This window comes from Parasteatoda tepidariorum, chromosome 6 (assembly GCF_982258835.1).
Source record: "Parasteatoda tepidariorum strain Cologne lab strain chromosome 6, Ptep-v5.0, whole genome shotgun sequence".
Taxonomy (NCBI): Eukaryota; Metazoa; Arthropoda; class Arachnida; order Araneae; family Theridiidae; genus Parasteatoda; species Parasteatoda tepidariorum.
In genome coordinates, this window is record NC_141760.1 from 22,399,249 (window position 1) to 22,423,265 (window position 24,017).

The window sequence follows — 24,017 nt, forward strand, 5'->3', positions numbered from 1 at the left end:
TTAGCGTTAAAAAAATTTGAAAATTAATAACAAATAAACGGAAAATGAAAGAAAATGCACTTTGGGGCTACTTTGTGCAAAGTTTAATTCGTTTTTTTTTTTCGACAGAAAAATGCTCAGACGTTATAAAAAAATACCTGGAATACACTTTAGAAAAGCTGCAACAATGTTTGCAAGCAGTTGCTGGTGGTATGTCGATTGCAGAAGCTTCTCGGAAGTACAAAATCCACAGAAATACTATCTCTAATAAAATTCACAAGAAACACGTGAAACTTCCTGGTGAACTATTATTTTTCTTCTACAAAGATTTTTCTAATGAATTAATCAAATGATTTAACACATAAAGATATATTTTATAGGACATCAGGTGATTTAGACAGAAACTGAAGAGCAAGTTCTGTCATGTTCATTCAAGCATGTTATGTTCAAATTTATCAATATTATAAATGTTAATGAATATGTAATAATTATTATTTTTTTAAATTTTATCCATTTCAATGTTCAAAAATGTATATGATTTCCTTTTGTTTAAACTCAAATGTTTTGAAATAAACATTCTTTTTAAGAAAAAATTCTTCAAAAAAAAAAAATGGTTTTTTAAAGCTGAAAATTATTTTCAAACTAATATCTTTACATATCTTGATGTTTTTGTCTTTAAAAATGTCAACAATTAACTTTTTTGACAATTTTATATCAATATTTTACTAAAAACATGATTATTAAACTGAATTCCTATCGCTGCACAAAGTAGCCCCATTTGGGGGCTACTTTGTGCAAGGTATGTTTTGACTTATTATTCGTAAATATTGCATACAAATAATGCCAATATTGATCAAATTCACTCGTCTGAGTCCAGTTATGAATATAATATCGATAAATTTTACTAAAGTTTGAATTAACATAGTTTTTTTACATGTCAAAGTTCAAAAACTGCGAAATCCTGCACAAAGTTGCCCCGAATGACGGTACTTTACTAACTAACACTGGGGAACAACTTTTTCGTTGCATGTATACAAATGCTTGATCTTGCTTAATTTGAGTGAGGATATTTCAAATCTGAATTTAGTTTTGTTCCTAAAGCTACAGATTCTTTAAATATATATATATATATATTTAGACTATATTTTTTACGAAATGTACAAGTTTAAAAATGTTATTATATAACAGGGGGTCATGTAAATATTGCGACACACTTCTAAGGAAGTAAGGACACATCTTTAGGATTAAAACTGCTTAGGACATGACCAGAAATGTCGTCATACATGGCTAGGGGCACTTCCCTATAATATGTTCAGAAGCACAGGTCGTAAAACTTCATATTTGGAAAGCGGCCAAACAATGTATGACATCATTTCTGGGGACAGGTGCCTAAGCAAATTTTAATTCTGATGATATGCTCCCTTAGAAGTTTGTAGCTACATTTAGGCGACCTCTGTTATCTATAACGTTTTTAAACTAGTACATATTGCCAAAAATAGACTAAAAATGTAATTAAAAAACTAGATAGAAGAGAGAAGCCAATTGCTGATTTGAAATCACTGATAAGAAAGTATCCGAGATCTGTACTATCTTGTGAAAGAAAATCTTAATAAAAAAATTGTTCTTCAGGGTAATTTAACAAGTAGCAAATAAGAAAATTTAATTTCGTATAAAATACATCGTTATTGGTCCAAATAGTGTAATAGATCCAAAGTAGATTATTCCAAATAGTGTAACAGATCCATTGACTTAACCTGTCCGTAATAAATTAGCTATATAAATACCAACTAAATAATACTTAAAATTCTTTCAAGTAAAAAAGAAATTTTGAAGTGTGTTAGAAATTTTTTTTGTTTACATCAATTAAAATTTATTTATAGTATAACGTTGTTTAAAAAAGTATGTCATTGTACTACTTTGCAAGATTAGTATTTTAAATGTCAAAATGATTCACGCTTCTTAAAAACTACGACATAAATTTGATTTTTTAAAATTGGTAAATTTTATAACACTATAGTAAACAGTTTAAGAGCTCTATTCCCTCGATGTTAAATTTTTTATTCTCTCTTTATTTTTCGTAATAAATTTTTGATGATAGTATATCATCATTTGACATGACAATACCTTTTCAAGTCAAGAGGATAATAATGACTTTTCTTCATTAAATTGAGAAAAAAATCTCTTGATAAGTTTTAGAACTACTACTAATTTTTTTCAAAAACGTAAAGTTATATCGTTAGCATTTTTGGTCAGATAATACAATGATGGACGTTTGTCTGTTTAAATATTTTTCCACAGATACTAATATTATTGTTTTTAAGAAGACAATAATCAATTTGTTAATTATGTAAGATATTTTAAAATTTGTAAACAGATTAAAATTACCTTTCTGAAAATGCTGGTTGCAAAATTACATTGGGGTAATTTTATCAATCAGTTGAAATTTTTCTACATCTCATAACATCGGCATAAGTCAAATTGGAGAGAGATGTTTCTGGTATTCTGACTTATTTTACTTTGAAAGTTACTATTTAGTAAATATCCATCATAAGTGTGATTGAGAAAACTAAAAAAGATGATTAATAGATTCATTCCTCCCCAGACCACAGTTGAATTTAATGTTATTCATAACCATCGTTAAACAGCAGACCCAATTTTGGGTTTGCGAGTACTAATATTCAACTCCTTAACCTTGTATTTTTGAACCCAATTCAGAAAACAAGGGAACTCTTGGATCAAGTAGTGGAATAACTTTTTTTGATGGAACTAACCCCGATTTGCGTTACATGGAGAGTAAAACCACGAATACCTAACCCATGATCCCACTACGACTGAGGATATTTTATGTCAGCACTGTGGTCGGTGCGAGCCAGGTGTGGAATTCGTATCGACCAGCCATTGTTGGGATTCGAACCCGGTTCACTTCATTGTAATGCAAATGCTCTATCACCTGAGCCCCCACGGCTCTAAATTTAAGGTTAAGGGAGAAAGAGACTCCCAAAGAATGATACTGACTGGTATTGTTATCATAATATGTATTTCAGGAAAAATAAATCAAAATAGGGCATTTCGTATAGAAAATTTTCAATACAGTAAGAAAATATTTGCTGTCTAAAATTTTTAATATTATCAAATCTGGTTTTACAGGAATTGCTGTATTCTGAAATTAAAGGCCTCCCTGCAATTTGTCAACCAATTGTGAGCGAATAAAAATCTTCTCTATTTGGTTCTTCATCTTGATTGAAAAATCTGGTGTTTTAAATATATTATGAGAAAAGCTGAATAATTGATACTGAACGAATATCTCAATGATGACCCCTTAACCTAGTAGCGAATTTAAAAAAAAAAAATTCTGATTCCAAAACTATTTTTATTCACCTTCTTTCTGAATTTCTAAAGTACTTTATATTGAATAAGTTTTTCTACATTTTTTACACATTCTTTGAGAATAGAACTAAGTTTATTAAAAAATTTGTACCTCAAGCATCAAGTTTTTATTTAATCAAGTTTTATTTTTTGAGCTATACAAGTATTTCCTTAATTATAAATATATGAATTTAAAAAAAATAAAGGACAGTGTATTTTATGAAAAAATATATTTTAGAAAGCACTTTATTTCTACATTTGTGTGGAACCTAAGCAAAATATAGTTATTAGTTCATAACTTTCATTAGAAGGTTAAATAAAAGGCAGGGTGCTTAGCCAAATTTTTAAACAAAAAATAAGCACTTTTCAAGCACACAAAAAATATTTTTAAGCACTTCGAAAAATATCAAAATTAGACAGGGTTGGCAAGTTTTTGACAATTGATGGTTTTATTTAAAGTGACAAAGATGATAGTGCGTCACAAACGACGAAATTAACAAGAGAAATGAAATTTTTCTATCACTAATAGAGAAAAAAATATTGACAAATGTTTAGTTGGTCCCCGTAATCAGCAAAAATTCGAGAGATTTTCAATTCTATTACAGAGGGCGGAAAATGAGATTTTTCGATTCTGTTACAGAGGGCGGAAAATGAATTCTGAAATTGAGAATCTCTTGCAAAATGCAGCAGAGTTGCACACGAGAGTCAAAAATCTTTACCACTGAATCCAGTTCAGTATACGCAAGTATTTCATCAAACGTGTAAAACAAATAGTGCTTTTATACACTACAGACCGGCGGTATGCCAAAATAGATTTGGGTTGAATTAATTGTGAAAAAGTTGAATAGGACAATGTCTTTTTGCATAATTTGTGGCGAAAATCAACATGGTAAAGAAAAATATCACATTTCGGAAAAGGGAAAATTAAGCATTTTTAAAAACATCCATGGAAAAAAGCACCTTTAAGAGCTTTTAAAAAACGAAAATAAGCACCTTTAAGCACTTTTTAAAAACGCTAAGCACCCTGAAAGGTTTAAGGAGTAAAAAATATTTCAGAACTAAATTTTTTCTTTAATTCCAAATGTGTGGATCAGTTTTAACATATGATTTTCTTAAAAAAATAATTAAGTTAAAAAATTATAGGGTTTCCACTGGCACAATTGCCTAACTCTAAGCGTTCCTGTTAGTTCAATCAAGTTTTCACCAAAAATATTCGATATTCAACTGACATTTCTAATTCTAAGTATTATTTCATAACTTTAAAATCAGTTCTTTTAGGGGACATTGAAGTCGAAGACTTATTAATTTATCGTTGCAAATTTAAGAATTTCTTTTATAAATAATTTTAAATCTCTTTTTCACAATTAATATTTGCCCTTTTTCGTATAAATCATCGTTAATTTGTTAGAAATATAATCTCTATTTATAAAATGAATCCTTGCTGCACAGTAAAATGTCTCTTAAAGTCCGAAATATCATTCAATTTAATAAATATTTTGAGATTTTAATAATATCTTCAACCAGTGTTATGATTACTACTTACAGTGTAAACCCTAACAAAGGAGTTTAAACATTAAGAATCAGATGACTTAAAAAGATAATAACCATATGTTGTGTTGTATGTGAAAAGAAAGGCGCCCTCGTCGTTTAAAAATGAGGTTGCTAAGATATCTTGATATAGTTTCGGCTCAGTATATTTTGTAAATAGTATTTCTTTGGTCTTTTTCTTAATAAATGTTCAGTAAAATCGAAAAAGCATTGTTTATTAAACAGAATTGAAAAATGTTAAACTATAAGGAAAAATTCAAGGATAATAATTATTAATTTTAGGATTAATTTCTGAAATTATGGAAAGTTAAATGGCGACACGACATGTCATGCAAAATAAAAATAAGTCAAATGAAATTGAAATACAATTATTTTATTTTAAAATCTGTAAAGAATGATTTTTATCAAAATTTCTTTTACAAAATCATATGCAAATACAATTTATACAAGATGTAAGAAAATGAATATGGAAGCTCGTGATTCAAACATTTGTACTCGCACAATGAAATGAAAACGCAATCAAGAAACTATACAATTTTTGTCGTCGTGTTTCCGCCTCCTTCGAAGACTTTTTGCTCCAGACGATTGCAGCGTTCCAGAACGCTGTCGGGCTACGGCAAGTGCGTCGTTGCTGACGTAAGATATACGAACGCCACCATAAGCTCTTCGCGGTGGCAACTCATAGGGATCATCATCATCAGAGCTTGAACTTGAGCATGTACTACAACGATCATCGTCTGCCCTGTTGTATCGAGAATGGCATGGTCTAACATCGTCTGGTTTTTGGTAACTGGATTCAAGTTCAGAACGGTCCCCATAACTCCTGCTCCGGAATACTCCGGAGTTCCGTTTATTTGGGGATGGAGTGACTTGAGTTTTTGTGTAAGTGTTTTCACTTCCTGCACAAGAAGATGAGGAAGAGCGTTCCACTTTCTGGGACATCGTTTTTTGTTCATCATCATCACTGGATGGAGGGAGTTTCGCTGTGGATGGACTAAAACGCACTATAAGTTTCTTGGAAGAGACAGTACCACTGCTATTGCCAGTTCCGGTACTGTTTTGGTCTTGTATCTCTCTGGCAGGACTTCCTGGAGGGGTGGCTGATCCAGTGTCTCTTGTTAGATCGGGCATGGAAAAGTGGGCTGTAGTTCGCCGGTGATGATAACGACTGTGGTCTTGTCTTTGTTCTTCGATTTCCTCAACAACCTAAAATCAAATAGGGAAAATGTATTTAATTACTTGTTTTATTAAACGAATTCGATAGCAGATTCAGTTTCTTAATATGTCTTGCCGTACAAGCAATTAGTAAGTAATCAACGTATTGGTGGCTGTTGAAGAATTTGTAATAAATGAGTTTATTCATTAACATATTAAATTTAAAAAAAAAACAAGTGTACAACTTATAACAACCAACTAGCAAAATTGAAATGCAAGACATAAACCATTCTGACGTTGAGTGGGGTATGAAATAAGCAACACAAGACATAAAAAAGATTGCATTAATTCATGCTGGAAGTTAAAAGGCAAAATTGACCATTTGACGTTAAAAGTGTCTATATCACGTTACCATATTTCATACATTCTAAAAGTCATATGTAGTTATTTTTGGAACTAAACATGATTGAAAATTTAAATTGCATTATAACCCGTGGAAATGCATTTTACTCTGATTCGCCCCTCTCGGCAACAGTGGTTTTTCTTTTTCTGTTATCCATCATGACCACTCAATGTCAGAATAGTTTATGTCTTACCTTTCAATGTTGCTAGTTGTTATAAGTTGTATACTTGCTTTTTCTGAATTCAATATGTTAATGAATAAACTCATTTATTAAAAATCTTCAATAACCATCAACATCAACACATTCTTATTTTTGTTTCACTGTCGGCTACTGGGGTTTTTCTAGTTTAGTTTCTCATCTTTATGTTCGTTTTTCTTCGACAATTTTACGTTTTGTGTTTCAAATCACTTTGATTTTTTTTCATTCACGCCTGGAAAGTCTCGAGAATGGGAGTCGACTTTTATTTCTATCTGCATATTTTTGAAGCCAATGTTGTTTTTTTTATTAAGTAACATCTGTCAGTTAGTTTGACCAAAACGCATTTTACCAATTTTTGCATTGTTTCTAAAGCATTGTTTCACATAGAGTAATTTATTTTGGCTTGGCTTCTAATGTTAGAGATCGCAACTAAATGGATTTTAACTGTGGTATAACATCAATTAATTTAGGAATTTGATTTAAATAGTATTAAAGCATTACCTGGACAAACACTTGAGGAGATTTGGACATTAGAGCATCTATTGTAAGGTCCGACATGTTGAGAGGCTCTCGAGAACGACCATTTAACGGAGATCTTCCATTTTCCACAACAGCATTATCTTCCACAATTGGAGAGACATCTCTATCAAAGGAAGAATGTTATAGAAGCAAATGAATGAAAGTATGAAAACGAAGAAGCCATACAGTAAAATAATGATAATAATAAAATATAGCTTTTAAACCCTCTTATCAAATCATTTTTTATCTACTTAATAACAATTTGTAACGGTAACATATAAATAAAAATAATAATGTATAGTGCGGCTTGTAGGAGAACTCCCCCAGACTAAAAGTCTGGGGCTCTCTGCTGCTATGGTAAAAAGCGAGAGCACATTTCTAATGGGGGTGCAATTGAGGAATGAAGGTGTCGATAGGTTTACTTACGCTGACCTATGCAAAGATCAAGACAAAACCACCCCACACTCCTATTCAAAGTGACTTTTCCTCGTAACCATGGTACCCGCCACGACGCAAGACTGGTGTTTGGAGGAGTTCTCCTGAAAGCCGCACTGTACAGTGCGGGGGAAAAAATGGACTATTTAGAATAAATTTTGATCTAAAGATTCGATCTTCACGTTCTAGGACTCAGTCCTAGTAATTCGATAGAGTAAACTCAAATATGCTAATTAATTAGGGTAGCCGATATTTTAAGTTACGAAAAACGTGTTGTTGTTGAGTTACAAAAACGTACTTTCTTAGAATAAATATACCATTTTTTACGACGGATTTAGATTCCAGATCCCCAAAATATAGGGAGTAGCCACAATCTGGAAAATAGGGTCCCAATATTTTGGGCAGGAGAGCGATATAAAGTGTGGACTCTTTAATGATAATTTTACGTTTTGCACACAATTATAAAATTTGTTTACTCAAAATTAATAAAATGCAAAAAAAAAAAAATAATAATAATAACTTTCAAATAATCATTATTTTTTTTAATAATAGCCGAAAAGTTTTTATTTAATATTAGTCGAAAATTTTTTGATTTGTAAGGTACACAATTTTTACATCATTTTAAAGAATGTAAGTTTACAAGGCAAAATACAAAGTTTAACCGAAATAGGTCGAACAGCTCCTGTGAAATCTAAATTTAAAATTAACTCTCTCTGAATATTTCTGTTTAAAATCTTACATGTAAAATTTATGGATAGTTGTGTTACTTGGATATTTTTTTTTTTTTTTTGTGGAAGATATAGTCTGATGAAGACATATTGTTCCAGGTTATTATTTTTTTTCCTCACCCCCTTTTTATTTTTGTTCGGATGACATCGAACATTAAGTACCTTAGATAAATAATAATCACAACAATGATATTCAATAAATTGTTGATAAATTTTTTTGTAATCAGCGCAAGATCAATCTTTCTCTCTTGCTATGTTAACAGCAGATTACTCATCAAAAATTTTGCAAATGCCGCAACGAATTACTAGTTATTATTTACACGGCAGACCGCATATTGGCTAAGTCTGCCCTTTTCTGAAATGGGCGAAGTCGGTTCAAATGATACTCAACATAGGAATGTCTGTCCCGAAACTAGACTCAGGAGTTTCATTGTCTTCTGAATCAGATTCGAAAAGACAAGAACAGAGTTGAACATATAGGCCGGTAATATAAAAAATAAATAAAAACATCGGTGGTAAAAAAATATCTAGTGGATTAATTAGATCTGGTGGATAAGTGCACACTTACTTGATAAAGGAACTTGTATTTTTATTCTCTGTTTGTTGTTGTAAATTGAGATTGTTGTTCGGCGTACTGGTAGCATTGCGATATGGAACCAATGGACTTCTAGGTACCAAAGGGCTGGATGTTCGATTCTCACTTGGTGGATTTGTTTGGAATGATTTACCTCTTCTACTGTTACTTTGTTCACCCACTGAAATCAATTATAAGTTACTTAATTTAAAAAAGAAAAATACATGCCATTTAATGTAACTTATCACATTTGATATTATAATCTGTTACTATAGTACTGTCGGGCAATTGAGAAAACAAAGCAAGTGTTTCACGATAAATTTTGAGAAAAGCGGCTTGACAACTATTTTCTTTCTATTGCTAATGCTATGAACGATAAAATATACTATCAGAAAATTGCTAGAACAAAATTTATTTTTGAAAAACTTCTTTTGCAATATTAGCTCATCATACATAGATGACAAATATATAAAAACCTCAATTTTGAATTTTTTGTCGCTTACGTTAATTTTTCAATTGCAGGGCAGAGAACTTATCTTATTGCCATGCAATAGAATAAACAATGTAAGAGTCAAAAAATTCAAAATTGTGATTTATATATATTTGGCATTTTTGTATGATATGCTACTTATTGCGGAAGATTTTTTTTTCAATGAAAATTTTATTTTATCAGTTTTTTGAAACTGTGATTTAGCTTTCAACAGCATTAGCAACAGAAATAAAATAGTTGTCAAACTTTTCTCGAAATCTAGCGTGAGGCACTTCGCTATTTTTTCAATGCCACGGCAACATACGTATTAAATAGTTGTCAAAGATGCAATTTAAGAAAAATCATAGAAGATGTCAATATAATTGCCAACGCTTGTGTGGAAGGTTTAATTTTGTACATAAGATTCTAACTGGATACCTGCAATGGACGTTATTGTAGATAAATCGTGGTATTTGTCGATTCAGAAGCCAATCAAGTTCGACAAACACGCGTGACATCGCTTACAGGCATTTAATTAAATCTGATTTGAATTACATGTTTAGATATAATCATTTCACTTCCTCTCGAGTTGCAAGTACTCAATTACATTTAATACAGTTTGGAAATTTGATATGATATGTTTAGATTCTGCCGTGTAATTGAACTGATATTGCTCAAGATTCAATTCTATAGCTAGTTGGTAATATTCTATATTCAATTGCTTTTGAGCGCTTTTGTTCGACTCAATAGTTAGCCAAAAATGATGCCATCCAAACTTCATTGAAAAATGCTCATTGCTCAATGAAGTAAAGTCGGATGCGTTTTTAAAACACTATGAATAGTAATATTGACGTAAAACCATTGGAGACAGCATAATAGTTACTTTAAATTCTTTTCGCGGAGTTTCGACAAACGAAGTGCAAGAAATTTTTGATTATTAAAACTATCTTTTACTGGTCTTAATAAATACAATAACTATTGACGAAATCAATGATGAAAAAAATCTGAAAAATTACTACAACGTTTATTAAGATTAAAGTGACAATAGACGATGTTTACCTTTGCTGCAATGGACGGAGCAATAAATAAGGCCTTTTCGTGGCAAGAAAGGTCTTCCAAGCAATGGCGTATGGCATGAGTGGCATCTAAAACAATTTTCCGTGGCATGCCAGTGTTGGCCTTCGTGTGACATTTGTCCCTGGTCCACCCCAATAGGATCTCCGCAAGAATCACAATATTCAGCAAAAGTTGCATCGAAACAGTGCAGGCAAAAGGGTCGCCCGTCTCTCATGACGTATCGCTCACCGCCAAGTTGGCGATCACACTCAAAGCAACAAAAATGCCGCATATGCCACGCTCGACCTTCAGCTTCTGTGCATTCATCGGCAAATATTATCTGAAAAGGTACATTTTATATTTAATAACATCATTTCATCATTCATAGATATTTGCTGTACTTATACATAGATATCTATGAAGTCATTCAAGGTTAAAGATATTCCGCGTCTTCTAAATTTTGAATGTTATACATAGTTTCAGTATATCCTTAGGTAAATGAATGGTTCAATACATCAATCGAAGCATAGACAGGGCGCGAAAAAAAAGATTAAGAAAGAGCAATTTTTGACCTAGGGATCGTATTCCAGAGTACGTTGAGTAGGCTGTTTGCTTTTCGTTCAGGCTGAGTTTCGAAAAACATCGTTAAACAGTGTAGACGAAAAATTAAGTATGAAACTAGAGAAAATACGAACTTCCTTTAAATAAACGTGCTTTTAGACGGATTTTAATTTCTGAATCCCCACTTATAGGGTAGGGTAGCCGAAGTCTCGACAATATGGTTTAAACAGTTTAGTAAAAGGATCGATCCCCAATGGTGGCTCTTAACTCACGCAGCTTCAGATCGATGGGTGCCAATTTTTCTGGGAAGTAAAAGCGGTTGGTGCGCAATGCTAACTGAATTGCCACTATCATTCGGTTGATGATGAAATTGAGGAGTCTTAACCTCCGTGGTCCACAACGGGCTATTACGGTGTTGCTTTAAATTTTTTTAAAAAATACTTTTAGCTTAATTAAGAGACCGGTCAAAAGTAACATCATTTAAATTTTTGCGTATTTCGCTTTATCTCTGGACACTCAAACATTTTTGTACCAACTAATAAAACTCAATTACCCCAAATTACTTTCGCGAAAGAAAATATTTAATCATTATTAATTAAATAATGCTATTTATTTTTTTTAATTAATGATAAAAAATTTTTTTACAGCAAAATGTGAAAGTTCTTATATTTTCTTAAACTATATAATTTTAAATAACGAAATCTAAGTTGAGAACAAAAACAGTTAAATAGTTACGATAAATTAGAACTAAAAAGTATACTCGTAAATAACTATTAATTATAACTATGAACTACAAATTATAATAGTAATTAAACTCGCAAATTTTAAATTTGTTCATTAAAATGACTTATTTATAATAATGTTAATATTTATATATTTTATAATTAGTTGAAGATATAATGTTTCCTTTAGAGAAAGTATGTTTTTGAGTCATTGTCACTTAATTAATAGTTAGACATAGTTATCCTATCTGAGACCAATCCTTCAAATCAAAGATTGGCGCTTACAGAGTAAAATACGAAAGGAGTTTATCGAAATTCAGTAAAGCTTGTTAAGTAGATCACTTATCCAAGTTCATCTCTATAATTGACCAAGTATTACTTGACCTCTATAATCAAGCACCAGATTAGAAAAAACAGTTGTATCACTTCTTCGTAAATTGATGGCCTGCCTAAAGGCCTGTTTATACGGTCCAAGTTTTTGAATTCGAAAACTTGGAGGAATATCTCTCTCCAAGGAATTGGATGATTAGTTGAAACTATGCAAGTTTTTGAATTGCTGATTGGTGGTAGGATGAAAAACCTGCGCATGCGCACTGTTCGTATTCAACATTATTCAAAATTACTAAATAAATTTAAATAAAAACGTAATAACACAAATAAACCCTAACAGATTAATTTATTTGGATTAAAATACATGAAAACGGAAAACAAAATGACATAATCCGATGCCTGCTTGCTGACGTCCAAAACTTTAGAATCGGATTGGTTAAGGCGGTTTTTCAAAGGCTCCGCCCTCATACGAAATGCTATTTTGAGAATAATATGCTATTGTCATAACTGCTGTGAGTTTGCTACAGTTACTCGTGACTGTTAGGACAAGTTAAGCCTATTTAAAGTCAGCGCTGTCTATTTCTATTTTGAAAAGGGCGCAATACGTCAATATTCGCGATCACAACACTCGAATACGCCATCTGGGGAGAGACCGGTTTCATGCCTTTAGCCCTTCTCCCTTCCCTCTCCTCCTTTTTTCAGTTGTATAGGAATGTGCTACGATACTTTCCCTTTTCTTAATATTTTTCCTTTCTATATAATAAAAATATTTCTTAAAATTTCTACGATACTTTTCTTTAGAACTATGTTTAATGTAGTTTTCAGTTCCATATAGTTTTTTAAGTTAAAGATTTTAATCTATATGAAAATCAAGAGAGAAACTAACGTACTTCCTTCTTCTATGACTTTCCACACGCTAATGGGGAAAGCATGTGAAGTGTTGCCATAGGAAAAGAGTTCTGCTCTACGCCACCTGCAGCCCATTTCGATCGCCAATGAAAAAAAGCCACAGTTTTGTAAAAATGGATAGCGTTTGGGGTCTAATTTTTAGAAACTTACTCCAATGCTGCCTTATCTGGGCTCATATAAATTTGCAAAATCTGAAAACAATGCAGTGATTTTGATAATTTACATTTAAATGGAAAAACGTCGCCTAATTGGCAATTTTTAAAAAAGTTTAATAATTCTTAAAATATGTAAGTTATTTGTTCGTTCTAAAGCTCAAATAATTCTTCACGGGATGATAATATATACAGTAAACAATCATCGGTTTGCTTGAAGTGTAAGAAAACTGTGGCTTTTTTTATTTTTGTTGGCTTCCCTTTCCCTTCGAAAAACCTTGTTAAGGGAACTTGGATGGAACGTAGAACATGCTCTACTATCATCTAAGGGTTTGGACCAAGAACTTGGATGATCGTTTACACGATCCAAGTTTCAAGCAAAACAAGTTTCCATTAATCTTGGTCCAAGAATTTGGATCGTATAAACCATCATATTGATACACAGACACAGGTTTCACAGTAACGTAAAAAAAAAAAACCCATTCTCACCTCATCGCAAGCAGCGCAGCGGGGTTTGAGACTCTCGGCGTGGTGTCTTCCACAGTAGAGCTTGCCATCCTTGAAGAAGTATATCAAGTCCACGAGAAGCTCTTTGCACACACTGCACGTGAAACAGCCGGGATGCCAGGAGGAATTGGGGCCAGCTCGGGACGCGAACACGGCCATATCTCCGCGGGATATGGATTCATCGCACTAGATTAAATAAAATAAAAAAAGCACAATTAATTTTCAAGATATTGAAAATAATATTCCTTTTATATGTTTCATTTGGTACCACTTAAATATATGATAGTGCAATGAAACGTGTTTAGTTGACTACTTCAGTGTGTTGAGCAACAGTTTTAAGTTGATCAAAAGCATTAAACTGGAAGAAAAAAAAAACACCAATTAAATATCAGTTTTATAATTTGAACCTCGTCTCTAAGTGGAATATCGAATTGTTGTCCCAGAAGTGGTCAGCTTGCACAGGTTTCCCTGTATAATCTATAAGTTTCAGTGCAAACCTGTATTCTGAGTTCTCGACTTTTCAGTTCATATGCTATTTATTTGACAAAAAAAAAAAAATCTATGTACATTACGGGTAGCGAATCAATGATTACATAAGAAGGAACAATGTAGTTGACTAACTCTTGCCAATCACCGTTGAAGTGAAGTGAATGAAAGAAAATGAGGGATTAAAACAATTAAAAACCAATTTATTTCATAATGCAGCTTGAAGGGCATGATAATATAGCTTAGTCAAAGAAGAATGGAATGCGGTTCAGTCCCAGTAGCTAAATATTAGCTATTTTTCGTTTATGATTCATTTATTTTCCAGAGCTGCCAACTTAGACGTGCTAGCTTTCTACAACACGCAAGAGGACGCCATACCATCCGAGAAACTTTTCGTCGCAAATTCTCTTTCACCTTCATTACTAACTTAAAAGAAAGAAAAAGTGAGTTCAGGCAAATATAGAGTTAAGCCATGAAGTTTCAATTGCTGAAAAAAAAATTTCAAAATATCAAAATGCAAACAAATTATTGGAAAAGAACTTCTCAATTTGCGTAATCTTGAGCTGTCTTTCTCATAATTTATTATCATTTGGATATTTTAAGAAATTTTTCTTTTCATTATTTGAAACTTCAAGGTTTGCTCTTCTCTATCTGAACTCACCTTTCCTTTTTTTTAAAATTTTAAATGAGTAATGGAGGTGTTAGAGAATTCGTGTCGAAAAGTTTCTAACTCGGTATGGCGTCCTTTTCAAAGGGGTAGTGAAATAACAAGCAATAAAATGTTTTTAAATATTTCGCCAACGCTTAAAAACCTCACAACGTGCTTATCAGATCCAATAAAAGATATGTGAATCAACGTTTAGAATTTTTTAATATTTAACATCCTGGTGGTTAAAAGGAATTTAAATAAAATTTTAAAGAACAAATTTTGTTACCACTTTTGAATGTTCGTGGAACATCTTCGGTTTTGGTGAATCTGCATAACTCCTTTCTTTAACAGGGTGCGTAGCCAGATTTTTCATCAAAAAATAAGCACCTTTTAAGCACTCAAAAAATATTTTTAATCATTTTCCAAAAAAAAAAAAAAGACAAAAAAAAAAAAAAAAAACACACACAACTAGGATCTGCAGTAACAAAAATTATTTTTTTCTATCGTTCAAAGTTCTTAATTTATAAACATAAAATCAATAAAATTCAAAAACTTTACATGATCATGATAGAATCACTAGTTTCTGATAAACATTGCAGAGAAAATTACAAAATTCATGAATTTTTTGTAATTTAGAACGACAATCGATACGACAAAAAAAAAAACTCTTCTTAAAAAATAAAAAATTGAGTAACTTTTACAAACACCAAATAAAAAAGCACCTTTAAGGGCTTTTTAAAAACGTAAATCAAAAATAAGCACCTTTAAGTACTTTTTAAAAACGCTACGCACCCTGTTTAATTAACTATTTACTGATTAACTTCCGTCGATAATAGATTGATTAATATGTATTTAGAGGGCATCACTTTTAGTAGACTTCATTTTAAACATTTAAAAAGAAATCACGCTATCATTTGTTTAATCAAATACAAATCATTAATAGCATTGAAAACTTTTATACATTTTTATACATATTCAATGAAATTTAAAAACTCGTTTTTTTTAGCTTCAACTAGAGTAGTCAAGTTATAGTCTCGCAAACTGCGTAGTATGAGGCTTTCAACTATTTGAATAGGTGTTTACTCATAAAAATTAACACTTAACGATACCCGCAAGTGACATAATGTGGGCATCTCTATCCTGATTGGTTGTTGAAACGTGGCATTTGTTTACGTTAGCAACCGTTCCTTCAATTCCATTTCGAGTATGCCAGGCCCGTCAAGTATCAATTCTCACAAGTGACACATTCTATATTCCTTCATTATATATTTCTTATTTACCACGAAGACAGTCACGAAACCAAGTAGAACATAAAACATACTAATTACGCATCGAAGTTGCCAGGTACACAAAATAAAAACATAGCACGATTAAAATACACAAACAAAGAATAAATCTAAGTTGCGTAAAACACCTAGACGAGAAATAATTAGATATTTTAACTAACTATGTGCGATACGGCGTTGTATTTAATTAATTTCACGTTAATTAACATTCTAACTTAAGTGGGAGAAGCTTAGCTTGACTTAAACACGCCCTCTTGTTTTTAAACGATCATCTAGCGCTCAGATCATAGGTCACTTGCGTGTTTTGTGATCGTCTTCTTCTCGAGTTGCAAGTACCCAATTCGATTTCTATAATTTCGTTTCTTTCTCTTTATGAATAATAAATCCACAATCAAACAGTTCGCCAACGAGCGTACATTAAAATAGTTGCTTTAATTGCCAACTGTGCCTTAATTGCCATGTTTGTTTCGCTGGGCTGTTGATATCAATATTTTCTCATTTCATTGCCGCTTTATAGAGAGAATATCAATAGCAAAAGAATGATTAATTGGAAAGTGAAAGATAATTATAAATTTCTTATTACCATTTCTCAATTAATTTCCAGTTTCAGAAGTATCATGTTTCTATAATTTTATGCAAATTCAATAGAAATGGTATGGAAATAAGGAATAAGTGGATAATAGTTTGAGAGACTAAATCATTTTATTGACAGGTATCTAAATAACACGCGGTATCATTGCTAGTTGTGTGGGCGCGTTGTGTTGAAAGATAGAGTAGGCAGTGGCAGGAATTATTTTCAAAAAATTATATGAATGGTATGGTTTATGTTGGACACATGATGAATGGAAAGGAGTGGTTTTTAACTTGTTTGTTAAAATGATGCAAAAAAAAAGAAAGAAAATAAAGGCGACGCTGCTTTTATAATAAACAATTTTGTTGATAACATTACTTGCAAACTAAGATATAAAAGTTTCTATAAAACGTGCGAATTGTTTATCAACTATATTTTGGGAATTTTGCAACGTGGAGAAAAATCATAGAAATGTATCAAAATTACCCCAGGGCTGTCTACCAACGAAGAGGAATTTTGCAATTATGATGGCTCAATTAACCCAATCAGAAGCTTGTATTTATTGTAAACATATCGCATTTTGCGATATGTAAAAATACAGGCTTTTGATTGGCTTAATTGAACCATCATAATTGCAAAATTTTAGCTAATTCCGCACTAGAAAGACATGGATTTACGAAACATAGATTTTTGGTATTCATACGATAGATTAATGAAGAAGCTAACATAAAACTGAAGGATTTTACACTGTACTGATATTTTGCTCAAAAAAGTTAATTAAAGAAGGAAACCTAAAACAAACTTTCTATTTGATTTGGGGGCCCCCTCTGCCCCGGGCAACTGCCCCGCATGCCCCTGCCTTCATCAGGCTCTGCTAACAGACACGCTTGAAAAACGGGAGAAAACTAATTAAAATAAGACAGTTTTTTTTGTTTGTTTTTTGTACTTGTGCAATTGCTAAAATAAACTTTTGAAGCTTAAATGGACTCGGACATTTAATATTTTCTCAAAAAATAAATAAATAAAAGTAAAAATTAAAAAACAGTACTACATTAACTCTATTGGAACAAGTACCGTTAATGTTAAAGCTGATTACAATAATTTTATTTTTAAGGCATCGTATTTCTATATTTACCTCGTTTTTGTGAGTGTTTGCATAGATAAAATTTTTAACATTAAAATAAGAGTCCCTATGATCGCATTACACTTTTAACTATATATCATTTCGACCAGCAAGAAGACAAAGACTATTGATGTGCCACTTAATTTTAAACTATCTGTTACATAAAAAAAAAATTTTTCATTACCCGATTCTATAAAAAGTAAATATAAGATAAAATAAATTAAACTGTTCAGAAATAATTATAAGATTATATTCGCCAATACAATTTGAGATAATTAAATTACAGATATACAAATAATAATTTTGTTGCCTAACAAATATTGAAAAACAATGTATGATACGATCAGTATCTTAGGTATGAATAGTTGATTACCAAAACATTAAGAGCTTAGGAGAGGATTAAAATTATTTTATTTTTTCGAACGCTATTTATTCAGTTGAAACTTTAAACTGAATAATTCTAAGAGGCTCCAGGAATTATTTTTGCAACATAAAAAAGAACAATAAAAACACTGTTAATGACATTTTGAGTAAAAAATCAGTGCGGTATATAATTAAAAAACGGCGCCAAAAAGTTAAAAAAATTGTAAATAAATAAAAGAATATATGGAAAAGCAATAATTTTTGTAATTCTACATACAGGAGAGGGAAAAGACATTGCAAACCGCCCTGCATATACGCCAACAACCGATTAAAGACTTAACAATTTAACAATAATAATACAAATAAGAATTTTGTATAAGAGATATAGAAAAACAATGTAGCAATACGGTCAGTATATATTTTCATAAGTATAAATAGTTGATTACCAAAACATTACTGATAAAAAAACTTAGAGGGAAGTAAAATTATTTCATTTATATTGAGCACCATTGAATCAGGGCTATCAGTTTTAAAACCTTAAATAACTATAAAAAGTTCCACGAACTATCATTGCAAAGTAAAAAAATAAAAGCACTGTCAATGACATTTTAAGTAAAAAAATAAAATAAATAAAAATAAATTGTAAATAAATAAATGAATTTATGGAAAAGCAATAATTTTCCTACATACCGGAGAAGGACAAAACATTGCAAACCGCCCAGCATAGATGCTAGCAGCCGATTAAAAACTTCCGATTTAAACTGGGTTCAGGGAGAGATCCCTTCTGGTATGATGTCATCCACCCTATCCCGAAAACTCCTGGCAAGATTAATCCTGTCCTGGGATCCATTTTTCACTCTCTCCCCTCTCCTGGAATGCATCATCGCTCCTGGTTTTGACTTTCTCATTGTTTGGACCCCTCTTATCGATTCACACCCCCTCAACCCCTTATAGAAATAATCGATACAAAATAATACTTAACTACATCTGGGGAAAGAAGACAAATACCACTTCCTATGAATATTTTTTCCCCCATGATGCAATAGGATTAAGTTTAATTACCCTTAAGCGTGTGATGGAATGAAATAGTCTGCTGCAATTTGCAGTAGCAGTTGAATTTGTGGGTTTGAACTTAGAGAAGGTTGAAATAATGAAAAAAAGTATTGGATTTTTCCTAATGAGCGAGGAATTTTTAAAAAAAAAGTAATTTAAAGAGGATTTGAAAAACTAGGGATTTTATTTTTCGTTTTCATAGATGAAGATTGTAAAATGGTAGTAACATAAATTTTAGGACTCATTTTAAATAGTAATCAAAAGAAAATACCTTAAAAAATATAGAAAAAGTATTGATATCATTGATACTACGAAATCAAATATCGACAGTATCTTAATAAAATAGGAATACAGCTGTTATCTTAAAGACTTTAAGTATCGTTACTAAATTGAGATTTATGTTTTAGTAAACACTATATGGTTATTTTAGTAGGCAAACAAACTTCCAAAGAAGCTGAATTTATCTTTAGTTTATAAAAGTCAGAATTTAAGTATTTGATAATAATAAGAAAATCACGAAGCAACTATGTTTAATAACCTTAATTTCAATAATTGCAGTATTTATTAAATTTTAATGGATTTCAAACCTCGTTTTAAGTTAATCAGAGACTTAGGGGCCTTAGTTATAATTAACTATTTAATCGCATTTGTCCTAATTTTATCAGAAGACTACCTATATTATATATACCCTACAACTTAAAAATTTATACCCAATAAATTGTCAACAAAAGAAAAAATTTATATGTAGAATGGAATGTATTTATACTGTTACACAATTAAAATTTTATTAATAAAAAAAATTATTGATACCAATAAATACTATCGAAAGGAAGATTTGATTCCAACTGATCCTATCAGACGGATATTACTGTAAAAAGTATCGATACTTTGATACTTTTTCAATGTCACTAATTTTGAGATTAAAAATAAGCCACAATTTTTTTTAGCGAATGAAATTTTTTTATTTCATTAATTTAAATAATTGTTAAAATAGGTCAATCGTTTGCAGCCGCAGATTAATATGCTATGATTCATTCGGATATCACGATTTTAAAAGCAAAAATATAAAATAATACATTCCTTTAAGAATATGAATGCAAGCTTTAAAACTGTTATCTAAAGGTATCATTATATAAAGACAAGAATAAGATAAATAAAAAATAATAAACCAACTTGAATTTAAAGCTATTAAATATATATTAAACTTCTAGAAATTGAGAACAAATTAATCCTAATGAGTACCATTCAAGAAGGGGAAAATGAAAAATTACAAAAGATATAGAAGATAAATAAATAAAAGATAAACAAGTAAATAATTAAACTACGAAAATTTTAGTAGAAATTTTAGTAAAAATCGTTACAATTAAAATAAAAATGAAAATATAAATGTGTGTTTGCAAAACAGTACTTCATCAGGGGACACACTGCCTGCAAACACACAGGAGCCTTTCTGTTGTTAGTGGATTTAACCAAAACTAACAGTGCCCCGAGGCCCCATAATGAAAGACAAAAATAGATAACCTTTACCACAATTGAAAAGCACTACGAAAAGGAATCACAACTAAAAAGTACAAAATTTGAACCAACAAATGAAACGCCTCCTGCAAATCACAATATAAATAAATGTAAGTAAAGTAACAGTTACAGTTAATTAAAGTTATAATAATAAAATATTACTCCGTATCAGTTTACCTCTTATGTATCAAAATTGACTTCGTAAATTGAATTGATTTTATGATTAGACTACGAAAATTTTCTGATAATCTGTCGGAGGTAAAATCAATAGAAAAATTTTAATTAAAATTTTTTCGAAAACTCCTATATGAATATGTCGCAAAACTATTACATTTTTCAAAAATTTTAACTAATAAATATTAGAATTTGAAACTTTTAACTGAAGCTATTAATTAATAATTGCTATATTTAACCAGAAATGCATTTATTAAAATGAACAAATATTAACTTATTATAAGGGTCCAATTTTCCAAGTAGAAACTGATCTTTACAAAATTTGAACTACATCCATATTTATAAGCCTGTTGAATTGGTGTTTACAGAGAAAAAAAAAACTCAGAATGTCAATTCACTAAAAGTATATGCAATTTTTGAGCATTAAATAATAATCTTTATAAGTATCAGCACACGATGGTCACATTTTATGCACCATAACAGCCTGGGCACTTCTCTAAACAAACTGCACAATTAGGCCAAGATTTTCAACATTACGAGTCCCATATCTTTTACATCTCAAACATAATCAATATCTCATCATATTGCTTAACTTATACACGTCATTAGTAGTTAGCACCCATAACTTAAACGCATCATTGCAATTTAGACACTCTTATGTAATACACGTCATTATTAATTAACACTCACACACTATAATTTAACTTCTCTTACCTTTTACACTTCACTATTAACACAAATCACTATTATTTTACACCCCTGTGTCTTACACGTCATTCTAAAGAATTAGTTGTTGGTTAGTTATTCAATTTTCATGTTTTTCATAGTTGTGAAGATTTATTTCATTATTAATCCTCACAGTCAATTGTAAAACAGTAATCCGAATGATTCCACAAGTTACCTAGAACTATATACATATTTCTGTCTTTACGTGATATTTTTACTTAATGTGTTCGATTTTATTTGTTGTCAATTTTTTTCAACTTTTTTTGAGTGCTTCTCACACTATTGTATTGATATATTTCGCTTTGGCTATATTGATACAATATTAAAAAGCACTCTTTTTTGCGGATATAATCGTGTGAGCTGATGAAAAGATTATATCTTCATTTTCCAGATTTTTATAAATTTTTTCCTTTTTCTCGGATTTTTTTCCGGTTTCTCATTATTTTTATTATTCACCCCCCTTTTTTTCAATGCTCTGTAATTTTATATATATATATATATATATATATATATATACATTGCTGGTTATTTATTCAGAACTTATACTTTATACTGCTTGACCATTCTTTTCGGCTATATGAGTTTATGACCAGTGGACAAATGATACTTACATTCCGACACGGTTGAGGGTCAGCAAGCTGTTTGAGTGTGCCTCTTCCCAAAGCTTCTTTCTTTCGCTGTTGAGAAAAAAGTCGCAGTTCTTTCTTTTCATCTTCATGCAGTGAGTTACAGTAACGAACTTCATTGTCGTGTGGCGGTAACTGGTGCAGAAGTTGCTTAATACGGTACTTCTCTCCCACACTGTTCACGTACGGCACTTTGGCCTCAGGTATGCCACTGAAGTATAAATGCACCTAGGGGAGAATGAAAGCACACATTTAAATAACATAATTTATAAACAAGAAATATAACATAAATACACGTCAGATTTGAATAACAATAGAGGTTTGGAAGCACTCTACTGCAGCAACTTCAATTGGTTTTGAAGCAATTTGACTAAGAGATTTCGGGATTTTAGGATAATTTTTAATTTTGGAATTATCAATCAATAATTATGGTCAATCGGGATTCGAACTTCAGATTTTTTTTTCAATATGTCTAGTACAGTTTTCAGGAACAAGTCTTTTTTAAAGCAATTAGAGCATCGATTGCTGAAATAAGTGAGATCAGGCTGCCTTAAGTATCATTATCTTGCTATCTATTAAGTGGAATATACTTATTATGTGTGTTGGCGATATTACCAATAATTTTAAAAAGGAAAATGCAAACCAATACAAAATAAAAATTCAATCGAAATAAGTTTGTAAAAAAATAAAATAAAGGGGATATTAAAATTTAAAAAAATAAATAAAACAGAAAAAACAAAGAAGAAAAAGCGGGAAAATAAAAAGAAAGAAAAGAGATCCTAACACTAAATAGTGATTCACAAATAGTAGAATTTGATACTGATCTAGAATATACGACCAAAAATTACACTTATATCAATGCCGAATCCTTAACTCGAGGTAATAAATAAAATTAATGATGATTACATCAATTAATAACGGCTACCGCAACTTTTATTCGGGGATGATGAGACATTCCAAAGATAGAGTTGCTCAAATCCATCGCCATTTCCAAACAGAAAAAGGTCAAGTCATTTCCACGGGATGAAATTTGTGTTCTAAAGGAGGAAACAAATGGCACTTTTTATCGCCAGAAAGAAATCTTTAATTAAAGTCTTGGTGGCATGGCACACATAAACGTGTCCTTGGGTCTTCCAAAGTATCTAGGGGAGTAGGCTTAGCCTATTTGTTATGCCAACTGTCATTATAAGCTATTTGCTTGGCGATACTAGAGTGGCATTTTTTGATGAAGAATGGGGTAAGTTCCAACAGCTGCAGGAATATTTTAACTCGACTGGTGACAACCGAAGTCGTACGAATTTATAATCTTGTCAGTGAGCATCGTGTTTAGATAGGAAAATGGCGGGATGTCGACTAAAACTGTCATGTAAGTAGTACCGATAGGATTACATGAAGGAGTGTGGGTGTAGAAAAACGTTTTGATTTGTGTGATGAATTAACATGAGTGATGGACAACAGGAACCATAGAATACATTGTATCATAGACAGTGAGTAGCAAAATTACGAATATCTACAATTTTTTTCAGCAGCTATTTCTTAGAATACGCATGCGCAGTCAGAATTTAGGGAAATATTTTAGGTTTTATTCTTTTTATTTTTCATCAAAGTTAAACGTTTGTAACATAATGCGGAATAATGCATCAATAACCATACATAATGTGTATTGATAATTACTTTCCAAAATAAATTAAAGGAAAAAAACATTCGAACGAAATAATATTTCTTTAAAAAAATGCTTTAAAATGACAGTGGCTCAGGGGATAGAGCACGATCGCCTTCCAAGGAATTGAGCCAGGTTCAAATCCCTGTGGTGGCTAGTTGATACGAATTCTG

The 24,017-nt window shown here is 31.2% G+C and overlaps 1 protein-coding gene across 7 annotated transcripts in view; it reads right to left on the bottom strand.

The window, feature by feature from the left end:
* Positions 1–5,250: 5,250 nt before the first annotated feature.
* Positions 5,251–24,017, bottom strand: part of esn (espinas) — a 213,112-nt gene continuing 194,345 nt past the window's right edge. For all 7 annotated transcript variants that reach the window (XM_043042432.3, XM_087165534.1, XM_071178918.2 and 4 more), the window contains 6 exons: positions 22,170–22,412; positions 13,595–13,798; positions 10,435–10,771; positions 8,901–9,087; positions 7,152–7,293; positions 5,251–6,099 (listed from right to left, as the gene is read on the bottom strand). In XM_043042432.3, the coding sequence (XP_042898366.1) occupies positions 5,413–6,099; positions 7,152–7,293; positions 8,901–9,087; positions 10,435–10,771; positions 13,595–13,798; positions 22,170–22,412 (1,800 nt within the window). In that variant the 3' untranslated portion in view covers positions 5,251–5,412. The remainder of the gene's footprint in view (positions 6,100–7,151; positions 7,294–8,900; positions 9,088–10,434; positions 10,772–13,594; positions 13,799–22,169; positions 22,413–24,017) is intronic.